Raw genomic sequence first — 16,259 nt, 5'->3', positions numbered from 1 at the left:
CCTCCTTCCGCCGCGCCCTCAAGACATGGCTATTCCAGCTAGCGGGACTGGCCTAAGGGATATTTTAATTTGATTTTAATTTGGTTTTTAACATAATTTTAAAAAGAAACGGCAAAAAATCAATATTTCATTTTAATTGTATTTTAAACTTAGTATTTTGTATGGTTTGTCTGTTTTTTAACTTGCTGTAAGCCGCCCTAGTCCGCCAGGAGAAGGGCGGGGTATAAATTTAATAAAACCTAAAACCTAAACCTTCCTCGGCCTGGTCATCTTCAGATTTATTTTTTTTATACATCCGGTAATGGGAGAGAGGAACAAACTATATCTTACAATTAAGGCATCTTGAATCCTGAAGCAAAGGAAGACTGATGCCAAACCCTGTGCCAGGTCTCTGTGGCACAAGGACTTTGTGTGTTTGGCTGTTAACCAGAAGGATAGCGGTTCAAGCCCACCCAGGGACGACCTGCTTGATGAGTTTGAACAATAGATGAAGGGGATGGATTGTTAATCCATCAGGGTTCTTTATCTTGGGACTGCAGTTCCCATCCTCCTCAATACTTTTTTCTGCCTGCCTTACCAGGGTATCTGTCCCTGGAAGTGGCCCAACACATGGACCACAGTTCTGCCTGAGTCTCTGGAGTGCCACAGCACCGTTCCTCCCTTCTTACTTGCAAACGATCAACCAAAGTAGAAATATGTTTTATCTCAACAATGCCAAACAAGGATTGCCTCAGGGCTTGGTACTCTCTTCCTTCCTTTTCAGCATCTATATGAAACCGCTGGATGAGATCATCCATCACCATGGGTTGAGTATGCTGACAATACCCAACTCTATTTCCATTCTGGGTGCCCCTCGTGATGTTGCTGCCCTCGTGATTTGTGGAGCCTGTGGGGGCCTGGATGGAGGACAATATAACGTCAACTGAACCCTGGCAAGACCGAATGGCTTGGGGTGCATTGGGCCCCAAGTTCCGGGACTTTGTCATCTTTGATTCTGGATGGGATGGCATTACCCCCAAATGGATCTGGCCTGCAACTTGGGGCTCTCCTGGACTCGTGTTTCCTGTTTGAAGAGCAGGCGGCAGTTGCGGCTAGAAAAGCTTTTGCACAACTTCAGGTTATGCACCAGTTGTGGCCTTTCCTGGATCAGGAGTTCCTGGGCTGAATAATTCAGGCCCTAGTAGTCATATCATGGTTGGACTATTGCAGGGATAGGCAACCTTGGCTCTTTTATGACTCGTGGACTTCAACTCCCAGAATTCCTGAGCCAGCATGGCTCAGCTTGGAAACCTCTCCCTTTCCCCTTAGCATGGCTGGCTTAGGAATTCTGGGAGTTGAAGTCCACGAGTCATAAAAGAGCCAAGGTTGCCTACCCCTGGACTATGGTGATGCACTCTATATGGGGCTACCCTTGAAGACCATTTGGAAGTTACAGCTGGGGCAGAGTGCAGCAGCATAGGCAGTTCTCAAGGCCCATGAGCTATTCTGTCTGCTGCATTGACTGCCAGTCTGCTTCCTGGAGGAATTCAAAGTGTTGATAAGTAACTTTAAAGCCCTTTGTGGCCTGGCCAGGTTATTTGAGGGACCACCTCATCCCACTGAGATTGGCCCATCCCGCCTGTGCTGGCAGAGGAGGTCTGCTGCGGGCCCTGTTGACTTATGATTGCAAGCCAGCCAGAGTTACCATGTAGTAAGGTAGGCGTATAGCTAGATAAATAAATAAATAATCCAACAAGATGTATAATTGTGGGTTTCTTTTATTCCTTCTCTTCTTGACTTCGCTGGAGGTCGGCTGCGAATTCCCAACAAAAGCTGTTTCAATCATGGCTGCCAGGAAAGGAGCATCCAGAAGCCAAACCCTTCATCCGCACTGGATTATCTCTTGGAGCCAACTACTAATCCAGTATGGAAAAGGAGGTCCCAGAATCCCCCCCCCCATTCTGAGAGCTTCCAAGCTATCACATTTTGGGCAATGCTGGGGAGGGGAGGGGACTCTCATTCCCTGCTTGTTAGGCCTCTCCATTGATGGAGGCTCTGAGTATCAGCATTGAACCGATGGCCTTTCGCCTTTGGGATGTTGGAGAAAGAGTATGTAAGACTCTCGTCCTCTAGACTAGGGGTCCCCAACCCCTGGTCCACCCCCTCCCCCGTGGACCGGCACTGAGCTGTGGCACGCCAGAAACCGGTCCGCGCAAACAAGCAAAGCCCCATCTGTGGGATGCAGGCAGTACGTGAAACTACACCCCTTCCGGTCGTTGAAAAAACCTCTCTCCACGTAACCGGTCTCTGGTGCTCAAAAGGTTGGGGACCTCTGGACTAGACATTCAGACAGATGCCAAGAGAAAGCTGCCATCTGCAACAAGTCAACTGGAAGGTGGTAAGCCTGGCAACCTTGGTAATGTTGGGTGCTCTGAGAAAGTTTTGAGGAAGCCTCTCCACCTCACCTGGCCCTTCTTCTGCCTGAAAGCCCGGGTGGTGGGGCTGTGCTGTCTCTGTGCAGGCCAGCACCAGTTGGGGTTTTCCAAGCAGGGAGAATGTCTCAACGGGAGAGATTCTCTGGGTCTCTTACAACCCTCCCCACTTGGCGGGAACTAAGACTTGAGTTGATGCCCCTTCCAAGGAGGAGCTGGAGGGATGAAGGCCTCCCTTTGTCCTTCCCTGGTGGTCTAGTGGTCAGGATTCAGCGCTTTCACCGCTGCGGCCTGGGTTCGATTCCCAGCCAGGGAAAGTTTTTGTTTGCAAACATCCATCATCCTGCAGGTGGCATTTTCAGGAAGGGTCATTTCCATGGCAAAAATAGGCTGAGCTGTCCAAAAAAAATGCCCAGCCTTTCCTTTTCTTGGTGGGGCTTTCCCTCATCCTACCCCATCCCACCCTCTGGTTCTAGCAAGCTTGACATAAACTCCATGCAACCAGCCTGCCTAGGACCTTCAGTTAGGGTAGATGACAACCGTTGTCATCTACCCCAACTTGAAGGGGGCAAAGCTGTCTTATGATCCAATAGGGGGAAACAGATGGGCGTCAGCGCTTCAGTTAGGCTCAGGTGAAGCCATATTCCCACATCTCTGGAACACGAGGGGTCAAGGAGTCTGACCATTAGGCAGAAGGATGAGGATGGTTTGAGTCTAGCCAGGAACACCTGCAGGTACCCTTACCTCGAGAAGATGTCCTGAGTGGGGAAGTTGATGGACAGCTAATGCCCTATGCTCTTCATACCTGGATTCAAATCCCATCTCTGTTGGCAAGAATGGGAAAAACCAGGAAATTATTTCTACATTTTGCTTCCTTCTGACAATGCAAGGTGATGTCAGTGCCAGCATCATTTCTCCTTTTTTCCCATTGAAAACAGAATCCGGGACCAAAATTTTGTCTGGTGATGCTGCCTGTATATCCTAGAAGGGCAAAAGGTGGAAGGAGACGTGCGCCAGCCGGGACTCGAACCCGGGTCGCAAGATTGGGAACCCTGCATGATGCCCCTACACCACTGGCACAGCTGTTGAGATCCTGTCTCAAGAGAAGCAATAGTTACATCTGGGCTTTCTCCTTTCCTGTCTGATGGCGGGACAGAGAAGCACACCGTGCCTTGGGACTAAGGGATCTTATGGCTGTCTAGCCAGCCCCAGCTACGGATGCTCAGGTGGGGGGAGCCGAGGGGGAGGCCTGTGCCAGGTCTCTGTGGCGCAAGGGGTTAGCGCGTCTGGCTGTTAACCAGAAGGATGGTGGTTCGAGCCCACCCAGGGACGGCCTGCTTGATGAGCTGAACGATAGATGAAGGTGATGGATTGTTTATCCATTGGGTTCTTCACCTTGGGACTGCCGTTCCCAATCTCTCAATATATTTTTTTTCTGCCAGATTTAAATGTTTAGCCATCTGCTTCGTTAGCTTTACCTCCCAGAATGAAAAAACAGAACAAGGTCCCAGGCCCGAGGGAGGGGAAATTGGACAGTTATTTCTACGTTTTGGTTCCTGCTGAGAATGCAAGGTCCAATCAATGCCAGCCTCGGTTTGTACACAGGTTGCAAGTTAAGAAAGCTGAGTGATGCTTTCACAGTGTTGTGCAACTGCGGGAATCTTGTTCCTTTTAGGACAAAAGGTTCCTGCAGAAGAGAGAGGCAGCTCCAGGATATTCGCAGAAGCTGTTTGCGAGAGGTGAGGATTTGGCAATTTCACCAAGACGGAACGCAGAAAAAAAAAAAACCCTAGACAGACTTTCTGAAATCAGCTGCTTGTCTCTGTCATTAACCTCCCAAACATTTGCTGATGGCCACATCCGCCCAGATGGGCGGATCATCCCTGAAAGATCAATGGCTGCACCATTCAGTGTAGAAGCACTGAACCGATCGCATGACCTCTTCATCTAGGTCCCTTCCATTGGCTTGGTCACTCAACAGTGAGAAACTGGTGAAGCGGGCACAGCAGCACCTGCATTTTCTGCATCGCATGAGAAAAGCACATCTTCCTTCCCCTGTCCTGACCACTTGCTACAGGGGGACGATCGAGAGCATCCTGTCATACAGCATCACAGTCTGGTTTGCTTCAGATAGGAAGGCGGTGCAGAGAGTGGTGAGAATGGCCGAAAAGACCATTGGCAGTTCCCTCCCTCCCATCCAGGACATAGCGCAGAAGCGTTGCTTGAGCAGGATCCGTAAGATTATCTGGGACACTACACATCCTCTCCACAACCTGTTTTCCTTGTTACCTTCTGGGAGGAGGCTTCGTGGTATCCGCAGCAAAACATCCAGATTCAGCCATAGTTTCATTCCGTACAGCATTAACCTTCTGAACTCTCAAGTTTCCTCCTTCCGTTATATATTCAAGATGGACAGTATTTAATATTTATTTGCTACGTATATGTAAGGGTGTGGGTCTATACATAGGTTGTATATAGTATGTTTTAGGTGTGTGTCATGTATGTGTTTCACTTTGAGAGCGGGCAACTAAATTTCACTTTTGACGGGTGCCGTTGTGCCCACAGTAAAAAAATGACAATAAAGGTGATCTTATCAGTTTATCTTTGCTTGTGGCACAGATAAAATGGCTTGTATGGGGGGGATCTTTTGCAAAAAAAACCCCAAAAAACAAAAAAAAACCTTTCGTGAATTGCAGGATTGAATCAGCAGCCTGAGAACACTTTACATTTTGTTCCCACATCTTTCACTATATCATTGACCTCTGGAGGGCACAAATCTCTAAAAAAAAAATCAGCTCTTGAAGCCCTCTTCATACTGCAAACACCAGTCTGGAATGGCCAGCAAAAGATATGTATATGCTAGTTGACAGCCACCCATACATCTGGTTTCTGTGGTGTAGTGGTTATCACATTTGCCTAACACGCAAAAGGTCCCTGGTTCGAAACCAGGCAGAAACACGCCTTTTTTTTTCCTCAGCATTGCAGCCATTTCAAGTTCCAAGCATGTACAAGAAATAGTTTCCTCCCCTCCCAGAAAAAAAAATCAAGAAACATCCCCTTTTCTTTTCTCCCTTATGCAAGAGGGAACAAGTAAGCAGAGGATGTGTATAACTATTGACCAAAGAAGGCAAAAGTCATCCCAAGCCAGTGATGGCGAACCTTTTAGAGACCGAGTGCCCAAACTGCAACGCAAAACCCACTTATGCATCATCAGGTGCCGGGTGGGTGTGGCCCATTGGCTGGGTGTGGCCTATTGGGTGGGCGTGGCTGCGGTGGTAACGGCAGACTGGGTGGGATTAAAAAGTTCAATCAATCAATTCCAACTTTGCAAGATCTTTTTTTTCCCCGTGAGAAGTTGAAATTGACTGATTGATTGAACCTTTTTTTTTTTTTGCACACGGCAGCGGAGGCCTAAAGCGAAAAGGTTTTATAAAACCCATCTGAAGGCCTAGCACGTGCCCACAGAGAGGGCTCTGAGTGCCACCTCTGGCACCCGTGTCATAGGTTCGCCACCCTTGTCCCAAGCTATCAGCTGCTAGACAGAACAGAAGCTGTAAGAGTTTTATGGGTTCACACATTCTGGAGCACTATGGAAAAGTGGCAGTTTTCCATTTCTAATCTGTCCTGGTCACCATCTAAATTGGGTGATCTTCCAGGACAGGAGAGATTAAATGCACCGCCTTCTGGAACAGAGCTAAGAATTTTGCTATTTGACAAGCCTGATGGGCCGTCCTCCTTGGCTCAGTGGCTCATGGGCTCCCTTCTCCACAGGAGACATGAAACTTCCACCTGAGGATTCCTGATTGGTGAGGATCCATCATCCATTCAGCCAAAGGTTCCACCACACAGCCTTTCTTTCACAAAACGTTTCTCTTTTCCTCCCATTGAAAACAGAATCCGGGATCAAAACTTCGTCTGGTGATGCTGCCTGTATATCCAAGAAGGGCAAAAGGTGGAAGGAGACCTGCGCCAGCTGGGACTCGAACCCGGGTCGCAAGATTGGGAACCCTGCATGATGCCCCTACACCACTGGCAGAGCTGTTGAGATCCTGTCTCAAGAGAAGCAATAGTTATATCCGGGCTTTCTCCTTTCCCATCTGATGGCGGGAGAGAGAAGCACACCGTGCCTTGTGACCAAGGGATCTTATGGCTGTCTAGCCAGCCCCAGCCACGGATGCTGAGGTGGGGGGAGCCGAGGGGGAGGCCTGTGCCAGGTCTCTGTGGCGCAAGGGGTTAGCGCGTCTGGCTGTTAACCAGAAGGATGGTGGTTCGAGCCCACCCAGGGACGGCCTGTTTAATGGCGTGATTCAATTCAATTCCATTCTCAATACTTTTTCTCACTAAATATTCAGCCATCTTCTGCATATTTTTTACCTTCCAGAGGGCAGACAGAAGAACAAGGCAGACTTGTTCACAATCAGTGAGTAAGGCGAAAGGGAGAGGAATCGCCCAGCGTGTCCACAGCTGCTTCCTTACAACAGAGAAGGGCTGGAGTGGCACAAGGCAGCCTGGAGCTGTCCTCGGTGGGAGCTCTCCAGGGTACTGAATCAGGTTCCTGTTGCAAAGATTATTAGGCCACTGGCGTGTTACTCCTAGGAAGGCAAAAGGGAGGAGGAGGAGGAGGAGGAGGAGGAGGAGGAGCTGAAAATCACATCTTACTCACAACTTACACACTTACCATTAATGCCTTCTCAGTGTCTGGGCAGTTGCTGAAATCGTTTGCCTACCAAGTAAAATAGGCAGCTCGGTTGAGAAGCAGAAGCATTAAACATAGAGCAGTGATGGTGAACCTTTTAGAGACCGAGTGCCCAAACTGCAACCCAAAACCCACTTATGCCGTTTACAGTGTGATGCTCCCCCTGCAGCCCCCCCATAGGGGACGGGGGGGGAGCCAGTCTGTTCTGCATCAGCTGCTACATCCAAGGGAGTTGAGGCGAAGCCTCCGCCTGTCTCTGTGGCGCAAGCGGTTAGCGCGTCTGGCTGTTAACCAGAAGGTTGGTGGTTCGAGCCCACCCAGGGACGGCCGTGGGTGCCCCACCCCCTTGACGAGGTGGCCGAGTGGTGAAGGTGATGGACTGCTAATCCATTGTGCTCTGTATTCGTGGGTTCGAATCCCACCCTTGTGTCCGCACCTTTTTCTTCTGGTTGCAGGATTTGGGGTGAAAGGGATAGTCCTGCTCTGTACACTGGAAGGGTGAAAAGTAGAGCAGCGTTGTTATTTTGACCTTGTTTGTGCTCTTTCATCATTTCATTTTTGTTGGTCCTTTCAGATCTATCTTAGGCTATTTTCAGAATTTCTTTCTTTGACAAGACATGTACATCACCATCCAAACTAATCTCTGTTGTGAATATTCTGGGGTTTTTCCCCCTAGTACAGTGGTGGCGAACCTATGGCATGGGTGCCAGAGGCAGCACTCAGAGCCCTCTCTGTGGGCATGCGCGCCGTCGCCCCAGTCCTAGGCCTTCAGCTGGGTTTTATAAAACCTTTTCGCTTTAGGCCTCCGCTGCCATGTGCAAAAAAAAAAAAGGTTCAATCAATCAGTCAATTTCAACTTCTCGCGGGGAAAAAAAAAGATCTTGCAAAGTTGGAATTGATTGATTGAACTTTTTAGTCCCACCCAGTCTGGCCTTACCACCGCAGCCACGCCCACCCAATTGGCCACACCCAGCCAATGGACCACGCCCACCCAGCACTTGACGATGCATAAGTGGGTTTTGGGTTGCAGTTTGGGCACTCAGTCTCTAAAAGGTTCGCCATCACTGCCCTAGTATTTTTCACAGACAACTATCCTTTTGGTTTCCAGCACCAGGGAAGGATAACTACCAGATTGAATTAAGGAACCAAATCACATTTATATGCCTGGCAATATGCTACGTACATTGACCAGGAAGGCCCCCCCAGTTATTCTTATTAATCATTGATGATCTTGCTTGAATATTTGTTTTTAACTCCCTTTCGTAACAGATTTCTAAACCACCTCTGGATTTTTTGCAAAGAGTGATTGTATATATAAAAAAGACCTCTACAGGTAGTCCTCAACTTACGACCACAACTGAGCCCAAGGTTTCTGTGGTTAAGCAAGACAAGTGAGTTTTGTCCCATTTTGCAATGCTTCTTGCCTCAGTTGTTAAGTGAATCATTGCCATTGTTAAGTTATTTGGTTATTAAATGAATCTGGCTTCCCTATTTGCTTGTCGGATGGCCACAAAAAGGTGATCACATCACCCCAGGACACTGCAAACGTGGTAAATATAAGCCAGTTATCTTAATTCTGATCACCTGACCCTGGGAATGCTGCAACGGTGGTAAGGGTGAAAAAATGTTCGTAGGTTATTTTTTTTTCAGCGCTGTTGTAACTTCGAATGATTACTAAATAAAGGGTTATAAGTTGAGGACTACCTGTACAGAAATGAAGTAGTAACAATAAACAGATAAAACTCTGCCTCCCAGCTCATGGGTGGTGGAGCATGAGGAAGTCCCCTGCCAAGAGCCCCCTCATTCCCAGCTCTGTTCTTTGAGGCAGCTTAACAGCTCAGGGCAGGATGATGGTCTTGACAGGTGACAGATGGATCCTCTGGTTTGATGGTTTTGAAGGTCATGAATGATGCAACCTAGAACTAAGGAGAAATTTCCTGACAGTTAGAACAATTAATCAGTGGAACAACCTGCCTCCAGAAGTTGTGAGTGCTCCAGCACTGGAAATATTAAGAAGAGATTGTCCGAAATGGTATAGGGCAGGGGTAGACAACCTTGGCTCTTTTATGACTCCTGGACTTCAACTCCCAGAATTCTGGGAGTTGAAGTCCAGGAGTCATAAAAGAGCCAAGGTTGCCTACCCCTGGTATAGGGTTTCCTGCCTAAGCAAGGGATTGGACTAGAAGACCTCCAAGGTCCCTTCCAAATCTGCTATTCTAATCTATTCTGATGGTTCTCTCATTTGCTGCTTCAGTGAAACTACAGCACAGGACAGTATTGTTGTTGTTAGTTGCGAAGTCATGTCCGACCCATCGCGACCCCATGGACAACGTTCCTTCAGGCCTTCCTGTCCTCTACCATCTTCTGGAGTCCCATTTAAGCTCACGCCTATTGCTTCAGTGACTCCATCCAGCCACCACATTCTCTGTCATCCCCAAATGGCAAATGGAGAAGATTGTGCAACAGTGGTAGATGAACCCCAAACCATAGTCCTTACTACCACATTGTTAGGAGGGCAGCTTTCATACTCTCCAGATGGTGCAGCTTCGGTTGACTTGACTTTTGGGACCCACCCCGGGAATGTTCTGATGGCCAACTTCTAGGTGGCCAAGATTTGTCCTTAACATCTTGGGGTGGGTGGATGGGAACCACTCTGGATGGGGCAATGATGCGCCCACATGACCTACACACAAATACGAAACTAGGATTTCCAGTGATTTTTATTTCCTCTGCATGGTTTGTTTTGACTAAATCAAGCCAATCCAGCAGTTATTTGAGTGGTGGAGTTATCCAGCCAGAGTGAGGGGTGGATTAAAGACACAAGTGGGCTTGGAATTTATCCAGGGAAGGAAGCAGCAAAGGCCATACCCTCCCAAAAATCTCTGAAGGTTTATCTTCCTTCCCAACAGAATGCAGCCAGTCTGGCAAGACTGTTGTAACAACCACAAAGCAACAACAAAGAAACAACTCTGATCAGTTCAGTATCCTTCTGGTTCCTTGAGTCTAAGAGTATGACAGATTTTGGCCTTGTTCTGACTGATCATTTTGAACGGCAAGAAACCGGTTGCCATTGACATTTCATCCCTTGAGGTTTTTTGGGGAGGGGGAGGGTTTGAAACAGGGTATACAAGTAGTCCACAAGTTATAACAGTTGGGATCAGAATTTCTCTTGCTAAGCAAGCTGGTTGACTCATGCCTCATTTTAATACCACTTTACAAGGCCTTGGTAAGGCCACACGTGGAATACTGCATCCAGTTTTGGTCACCACGATGTAAAAAGATGTTGAGATTCTAGAAAGAGTACAGAGAAGAGCAACAAAGATGATTAGGGGACTGGAGGCTAAAACATATAAGGAACGGTTGCTGGAATTGGGTATGTCTAGTTTAACGAAGAGAAGGACGAGGGGGGACATGATAGCAGTGTTCTAATATCTCAGGGGCTGCCACAAAGAAGAGGGAGTCAAGCTATTCTCCAAAGCTCCTGAAGGCAGGACAAGAAGCAACGGATGGAAACTAATCAAGGAGAGAAGCAACCTGGAACTAAGGAGAAACTTCCTGACAGTTAGAACAGTTAACTAGTGGAACAACCTGCCTCCAGAAGCGGTGAATGCTCCAACACTGGAAGTTTTTAAGAAGAGATTGGACAGCCATTTGTCTGAAATGGTATAGGCTAGGGGTACGCTGTGACAATTGTCAGTGCAAAGGCTGGTCTTTTATCAGTGCTGGTGTAACGTTCTTTTCTGTATTTATTTTCGTTTACCCACAAGAATAAAATAGGAAGCAGAAAAACAAACATCCAACATTAACAAAGAAAAAAAAAGAGAGAAATTATTTGTGTACAAAAGAAAGGGGAAAAAAACAACTCCCAAATGTCAAATATATCTAACCTTAAACATAAAGAATCCACTCTGGCCGGCTGCTGAAAAATAAATATACATAGTTCTCAACTTAACAGTTCATTTAGTGACCATTCAAAGTTGCAACGATACTGAAAAATGTGACTTATGACTGCTTTTCATAGTTACGACCTTTGCAACATTCCCCAGGATAATGTGATCAAAATTCAGACGCTTGGCAACTGGTTCATATTGATGACCATTGCTGTGTCACCTCTCCCTTTCCCCTCAGCATGGCTGGCTCAGGAATTCTGGGAGTTGAAGTCCACGAGTCATAAAAGAGCCAAGGTGGCCTACCTCTGGGCCAAATGAATGGTTGTAAGTTGAGAACTATCTGTTCTTATTTTTTAAACTGAAAGTTAACCATTGATCTATACTTGGTGTGAGAAATGCAAGCTCCAGTAAGAGAATAAGCAATTGGGTGTAAGTATCCCCAATTCCAGTGCTGACATATGTATCGACTCTTAAAAGTCACAGAGGCAAAACTATTCTAACTAACCTTTTTTCCCTCACCTTCAATTATGGATTGTCCTGATCATAGCACAGGTGTCCTTGACTTACAACCCCAACTGAGGGTAAAATTTCTGTTGCTGAGCAAGACAACTGTTTCGTCCCATTTTACACAACTTTCTTGCCACAACTGTTAAGTGAATCGCCGCAGTTGTTACATTAGCGTGGTTGTTAAAAGTGAATTTGGCTTCCCCATTGACGTTGCTTGTCAGAAGGTGGCAAAAAGGGTGATCACATGACCCTGGGACACTGCGGCCGTCATAAATAGGTACAGTTGCCAGGCGGTCGAGTCTTGATCATGTGGCCATGGGGATGTTGCAATGGTGTGAAAAATGGACATAAGTGTCATGCCTCCGTCTGAGCCTGAATCTGCGGAGGAAAATGAACTGGAACTAGACCCTATGGAGGCCAAGGGAGAGGTGTCTGTGGCTTCAGAGGAATGTGGGGAAGAGCAGGCCGAGGCAGGCCAGGGCTCTTCAGGATTGGAACAGGAGAGGCAGAGTTCAGGCAATGAGCAAGGGCCACCCCCACCTGATCCTAGATCACGGAGAGTGGAGAGAAGGAGGGAACAACGCAGGCAGGCTCAATTACTCGGGAGAAGAGCGTCCCGCCCTTCTCCACAAGGAACACCTGGAGATTGAGATTTAAGGAGATGCTGTGGGGAGGGACATTTGTCGGGAACAAACTCTGATTCTTGGAGTGTTGTGTATTGTTGCTGATCTCTTGTTCTGTGACTTCTGTTTGGAAACCTGGAAACTTGAACTATTGGATTGACTGACCACGTCACTTGAATGTTTAAAGACCTCGGACTGTATTTCGGATTCTCTCTTTTGAAAACGGCTCAGACAAGCTAGGATTCAAACAGACTCGTTAGGTTTATGTTTTCTTCCTTGTTATCTCTATGGCCTTGAGTACTTTCTTATGCTAATTGGACTGTATTTGAACCTACTTTCAGCCAGAGTCGGCTGAAGAGGTGTGTGTGTGTGTGTGTGTTCTTTTGTTGGAGGCTTGCCAGCAAAAGTGGGAGCATTTGGGGAAAATTTGGAGCAATAAAAGAACTGTTTGAATTGCCAGCTGACTGCATTGCCTCTGTGCTGTGCCCTGGGTCATCACAATAAGTCACTTTTTTCAGTGCCGTTGTAACTACGAACGGTCACTAAACGCATTGTTTTAAGTCGAGGACTACTTGTATGCCTATGATCTCTCTCCCAGCTTTGCTCCCTGATGGGTATTGAGATCTGATCTTCCCTCTAAGTGAGTCTCACCGCTTGAGCTCCTGTATGGATTGTCTCCTGTGTGAATGCGTTCATGTGTCATCAAGCCGGACTTCTGACAAAAGGTTTTCCCGCAGCGGGCACACTGATACGGTTTCACTCCGGTGTGAATTCGCTCGTGGGTGATGAGGTTTGACCCGTCGGTGAAGCTCTTCAGGCACACAGAGCACTGATACGGTTTCACTCCGGTGTGGATTCTTTCGTGAACTCTCAGGACCGCAGCAGTGCGGAAATTCTTCCCACAGCTGAAACACCTGTAGGGTTTCTCCCCCAGGTGGATTTTTTCATGTATGCTAAGGGTTCCCTTCTGACGGAAAGTCTTCCCGCACGTCAAGCATTTGAAAGGCTTCTCGTCCCTGTGGATTTTTTCATGGATGGTGAGAGTTCCCTTTTGCCGGAAGCTCTTCTCGCAATACGTGCATCGGTACGGCTTCTCTCCTGTGTGGATCCTCTTGTGGGTGATGAGGCTGGAGCTGCTGGTAAAGGTTTTCTGGCAGGTGGAACACCGAAAGGGAACCTCGCCGGTATGGATTCTCCTGTGGGCCTTTAATTGGGCAGATTTACGAAAAGCGATGCCGCATTCTGTACACATGTACGGCTTCTCTCCGGTGTGAATTCTTTCGTGGACCCGAAAACTGGAGCTCCGCTGGAAACATTTTCCACAATGGCACTGGTGGATTTTATGGCCGGTCCCAGCTTCTTCTGGATCAGAATCACTTTTACCAACAGAAACAACGTCGTCCAAGCTTCTTTTTGGGGAATTCCATTCTGTTTCTGGATCCTCCTGGTTCTTAGGCCTCACTTCCTCCTTGCAACGCTGGGAGGGTACGATGTCTCTTTTTAGTATCTCATTTTCCAGTTCCTCAGAAACGCTCTGATGAAGATGGTTGTCTTGGTTCATCAGTCTGCGATTGTCACCTTGAGGAAGGAAGAGGATCAAAAGTCTTCAGATAAAGCTCAGGTGACATTCTAGGTCAGGGGTAGGCAACCTCAGCTCTTTTATGACTCATGGACTTCAACTCCCAGAATTCCTGAGTCAGCATAGCATAGCATAGCTGACTCAGGAATTCTGGGAGTTGAAGTCCATGAGTCATAAAAGAGCCGAGGTTGCCTACCCGTGTTCTAGGTCAAAAATCTGCAGGATGAAGGATTCTTTTACAGCAGGGGTGTCAAACTCAATTTTACTGAGGGCCGCATCAGCATTGCGGTTGCCCTTAGGGGGCTGGGTGGGTGTGGCCAGAGTGGGTGCAGCCTACTGGGTGGGTGTGGATGGAGTGGGTATGGCCTACTGGGTGGGCGTGGCCAGTTCTACATCATTTGCGTCAAGGGTGCCTGTGGGGGCCTGGGAAGTAGTAGGACAGATCTGTGGGTCTCTGGCAGAAGGGGGTGGGACCGGGGCAAGTGCCAAGGTATGGTCCACCAGGGCAAGTGCCAAGATGGCCACCACAAAATTGTACATCGGCTCCCGGCTGGCCTGGGCCAGGGCCAAGGGAGCGGGGGCCGTTCCCTCACTGATTCCAGGATGGCTTCGCGGGCCACATGAAACCACTTCAGGGCCTTGTGTTTGACATGTCTGTTCTACAGAGTTCACAAACACTTGCTTTTACCACTGCATTAGTCGCGATTCCTTGCTACTGGATTTTATGTAACATTCCTTAATCTTGTTTAAACATAAGCCTCTTTGAATGTTTACTCACAGGGCATGTATGCTTTTAGGTATCAAATACCTTGTGGCTATTTGGGATACTCTACTACAAATTTCATGTTGAGGTTTATGTGACACAACCACTCTGTTTTAAAAAAAAAAGAAAGAAAATCTGCACATTCCTGACCTAATAAATCATGGAGAAAGTAAACTTCAACAGCTTCTCCACTTCACAACAACAACAACAACAATAATAATAATAATAATAAAGTTGGAAGGGACCTTGGAGGTCATCTAGTCCAACCCCCCAACCTTCCAGTGTTGGAGCATTCACCGCTTCTGGAGGCAGGTTGTTCCACTGGTTAATTGTTCTAACTGTCAGGAAGTTTCTCCTTAGTTCTAGGTTGCTTCTCTCCTTGATCAGTTTCCACCCATTGCTTCTCGTCCTGCCTTCAGGCGCCTTGGAGAATAGCTTGACTCCCTCTTCTTTTTGGGGTGTAAGGAACATTTTGGAGAGGACAATTAATCACTGTCAGATTGTTTTTCATCAGAACAAGAGTCCATCTAGCTTAACTCAGATTTGCCCCCCAGATGAGCAGAAAGCTGTAGGTAAAAAAAAAAAAAAAAGGACACAAATGCAAACTCTCATTCTATTTCTGGAGCACATTTGTCTTCCTACCTTGTGCAGGATTCAAACCTGGTTCCCTCACATCTACAGAATTATACCCAGTGGTGGGATTCAGCCGGTTCGCACCACTTCGGCAGAACCGATAGCTAATTTTTTGTTGCCCAGGCCCAGAATGGACTTTTGGAAGCGGCATCCCACACAGAGAACCGGTTGTTCACATATTTGAATCTCACCACTGATCATACCACTAGGGGCTGATCAAATATGTCTAGTTTAACGAAGAGAAGGACGAGGGGGGACATGATAGCAGTGTTCCAATATCTCAGGGGCTGCCACAAAGAAGAGGGAGTCAAGCTATTTTCCAAAGCGCCTGAAGGCAGGACAAGGAGCAACGGGTGGAAACTAATCAAGGAGAGAAGCAACCTCCCTCCAGAAACGGTGAATGCTCCAACACTGGAAGTTTTTAAGAAGAGACTGGACAGCCATTTGTCCGAAATGGTATAGGGTTTCCTGCCTGAGCAGGGGGTTGGACTAGATGACCTTCAAGGTCCCTTCCAACTTTATTATTATTATTATTATTATTATTATTATTATTATTATTATTATTATTATTATTATTATTAAATGCAGCTCACCCTTACCAAATGAACTCAGGTCTCTGTCAATCTCCAGCTTCATGTCGTCGGACAGTTGCCATCCCCATGAACCTAGTGGTGGAAATGGGCTTCCTTGGGAAGTCTCCTTAATTGCCCCCATCTCCAAAGGACCTGGACTCTGAAACGACACACACAAAAAATTATTCAGTGGAACAAAATCCATCCATCAGCTATGACGGGAATAGGCAAGCTACACAGGTCAGTCTTCCCATCTTTCTCTCAATGTGGGGGGGGGGAGATGAAAACAATTTCCCCTTCAGTTACTCTGAATGGAAGCAGGAGACCAGAGAGCAACGGAGAAATAGACTTGGAACAGGAGTCTTCAAACTTGGTCCTTTTATGATTTGTGGACTTCAACTCCCAGAATTCCTGAGCCAGCATGCGTGTGCCTGGCTGAGGAATTCTGGGAGTTGAAGTCCACAAGTCATAAAAGGGCCAGGTTTGAAGACCCCTGACGTAGACCCCTCATCTTCAAAGCTTTGTTCCTTAATTTGATCTATTATGTCAACAAATTGGAACTAGGGAACCCCTGTTCTCGAACAT

At 47.3% G+C, this 16,259-nt stretch overlaps 1 protein-coding gene and 7 non-coding genes across 8 annotated transcripts in view; 6 read left to right on the top strand and 2 right to left on the bottom strand.

Moving 5' to 3' along the window:
* LOC107296016 overlaps positions 1 to 15,738 on the bottom strand; it is a gene marked incomplete at its 3' end in the record, with an annotated part of 149,851 nt that extends 134,113 nt beyond the window's left edge. Inside the window, 3 exon segments of the mRNA XM_029285959.1 lie at positions 10,660 to 10,662; positions 12,951 to 13,705; positions 15,696 to 15,738. Coding sequence (XP_029141792.1) covers positions 10,660 to 10,662; positions 12,951 to 13,705; positions 15,696 to 15,738 — 801 coding nt within the window.
* TRNAE-UUC lies at positions 2,656 to 2,727 on the top strand. The gene has a single exon. It is a non-coding gene; the product is annotated as a tRNA-Glu (tRNA).
* On the bottom strand, positions 3,421 to 3,491 carry TRNAG-CCC. The gene has a single exon. It is a non-coding gene; the product is annotated as a tRNA-Gly (tRNA).
* Positions 3,670 to 3,743, top strand: TRNAN-GUU. Its single transcript has one exon. It is a non-coding gene; the product is annotated as a tRNA-Asn (tRNA).
* On the top strand, positions 5,297 to 5,369 carry TRNAV-AAC. Its single transcript has one exon. It is a non-coding gene; the product is annotated as a tRNA-Val (tRNA).
* On the top strand, positions 6,626 to 6,699 carry TRNAN-GUU. Its single transcript has one exon. It is a non-coding gene; the product is annotated as a tRNA-Asn (tRNA).
* On the top strand, positions 7,360 to 7,433 carry TRNAN-GUU. Its single transcript has one exon. It is a non-coding gene; the product is annotated as a tRNA-Asn (tRNA).
* Positions 7,456 to 7,537, top strand: TRNAS-GCU. Its single transcript has one exon. It is a non-coding gene; the product is annotated as a tRNA-Ser (tRNA).
* Positions 15,739 to 16,259: the final 521 nt, after the last annotated feature.

The sequence above is a fragment of the Protobothrops mucrosquamatus genome, unplaced genomic scaffold (genome assembly GCF_001527695.2).
Source record: "Protobothrops mucrosquamatus isolate PMUCROS unplaced genomic scaffold, P.Mucros_1.0 scaffold2602, whole genome shotgun sequence".
In the NCBI taxonomy this organism is placed as follows: Eukaryota; Metazoa; Chordata; class Lepidosauria; order Squamata; family Viperidae; genus Protobothrops; species Protobothrops mucrosquamatus.
The sequence above is the reverse complement of the archived record's forward strand: the minus strand, read 5'-3'. Positions and strand labels throughout refer to the sequence as shown.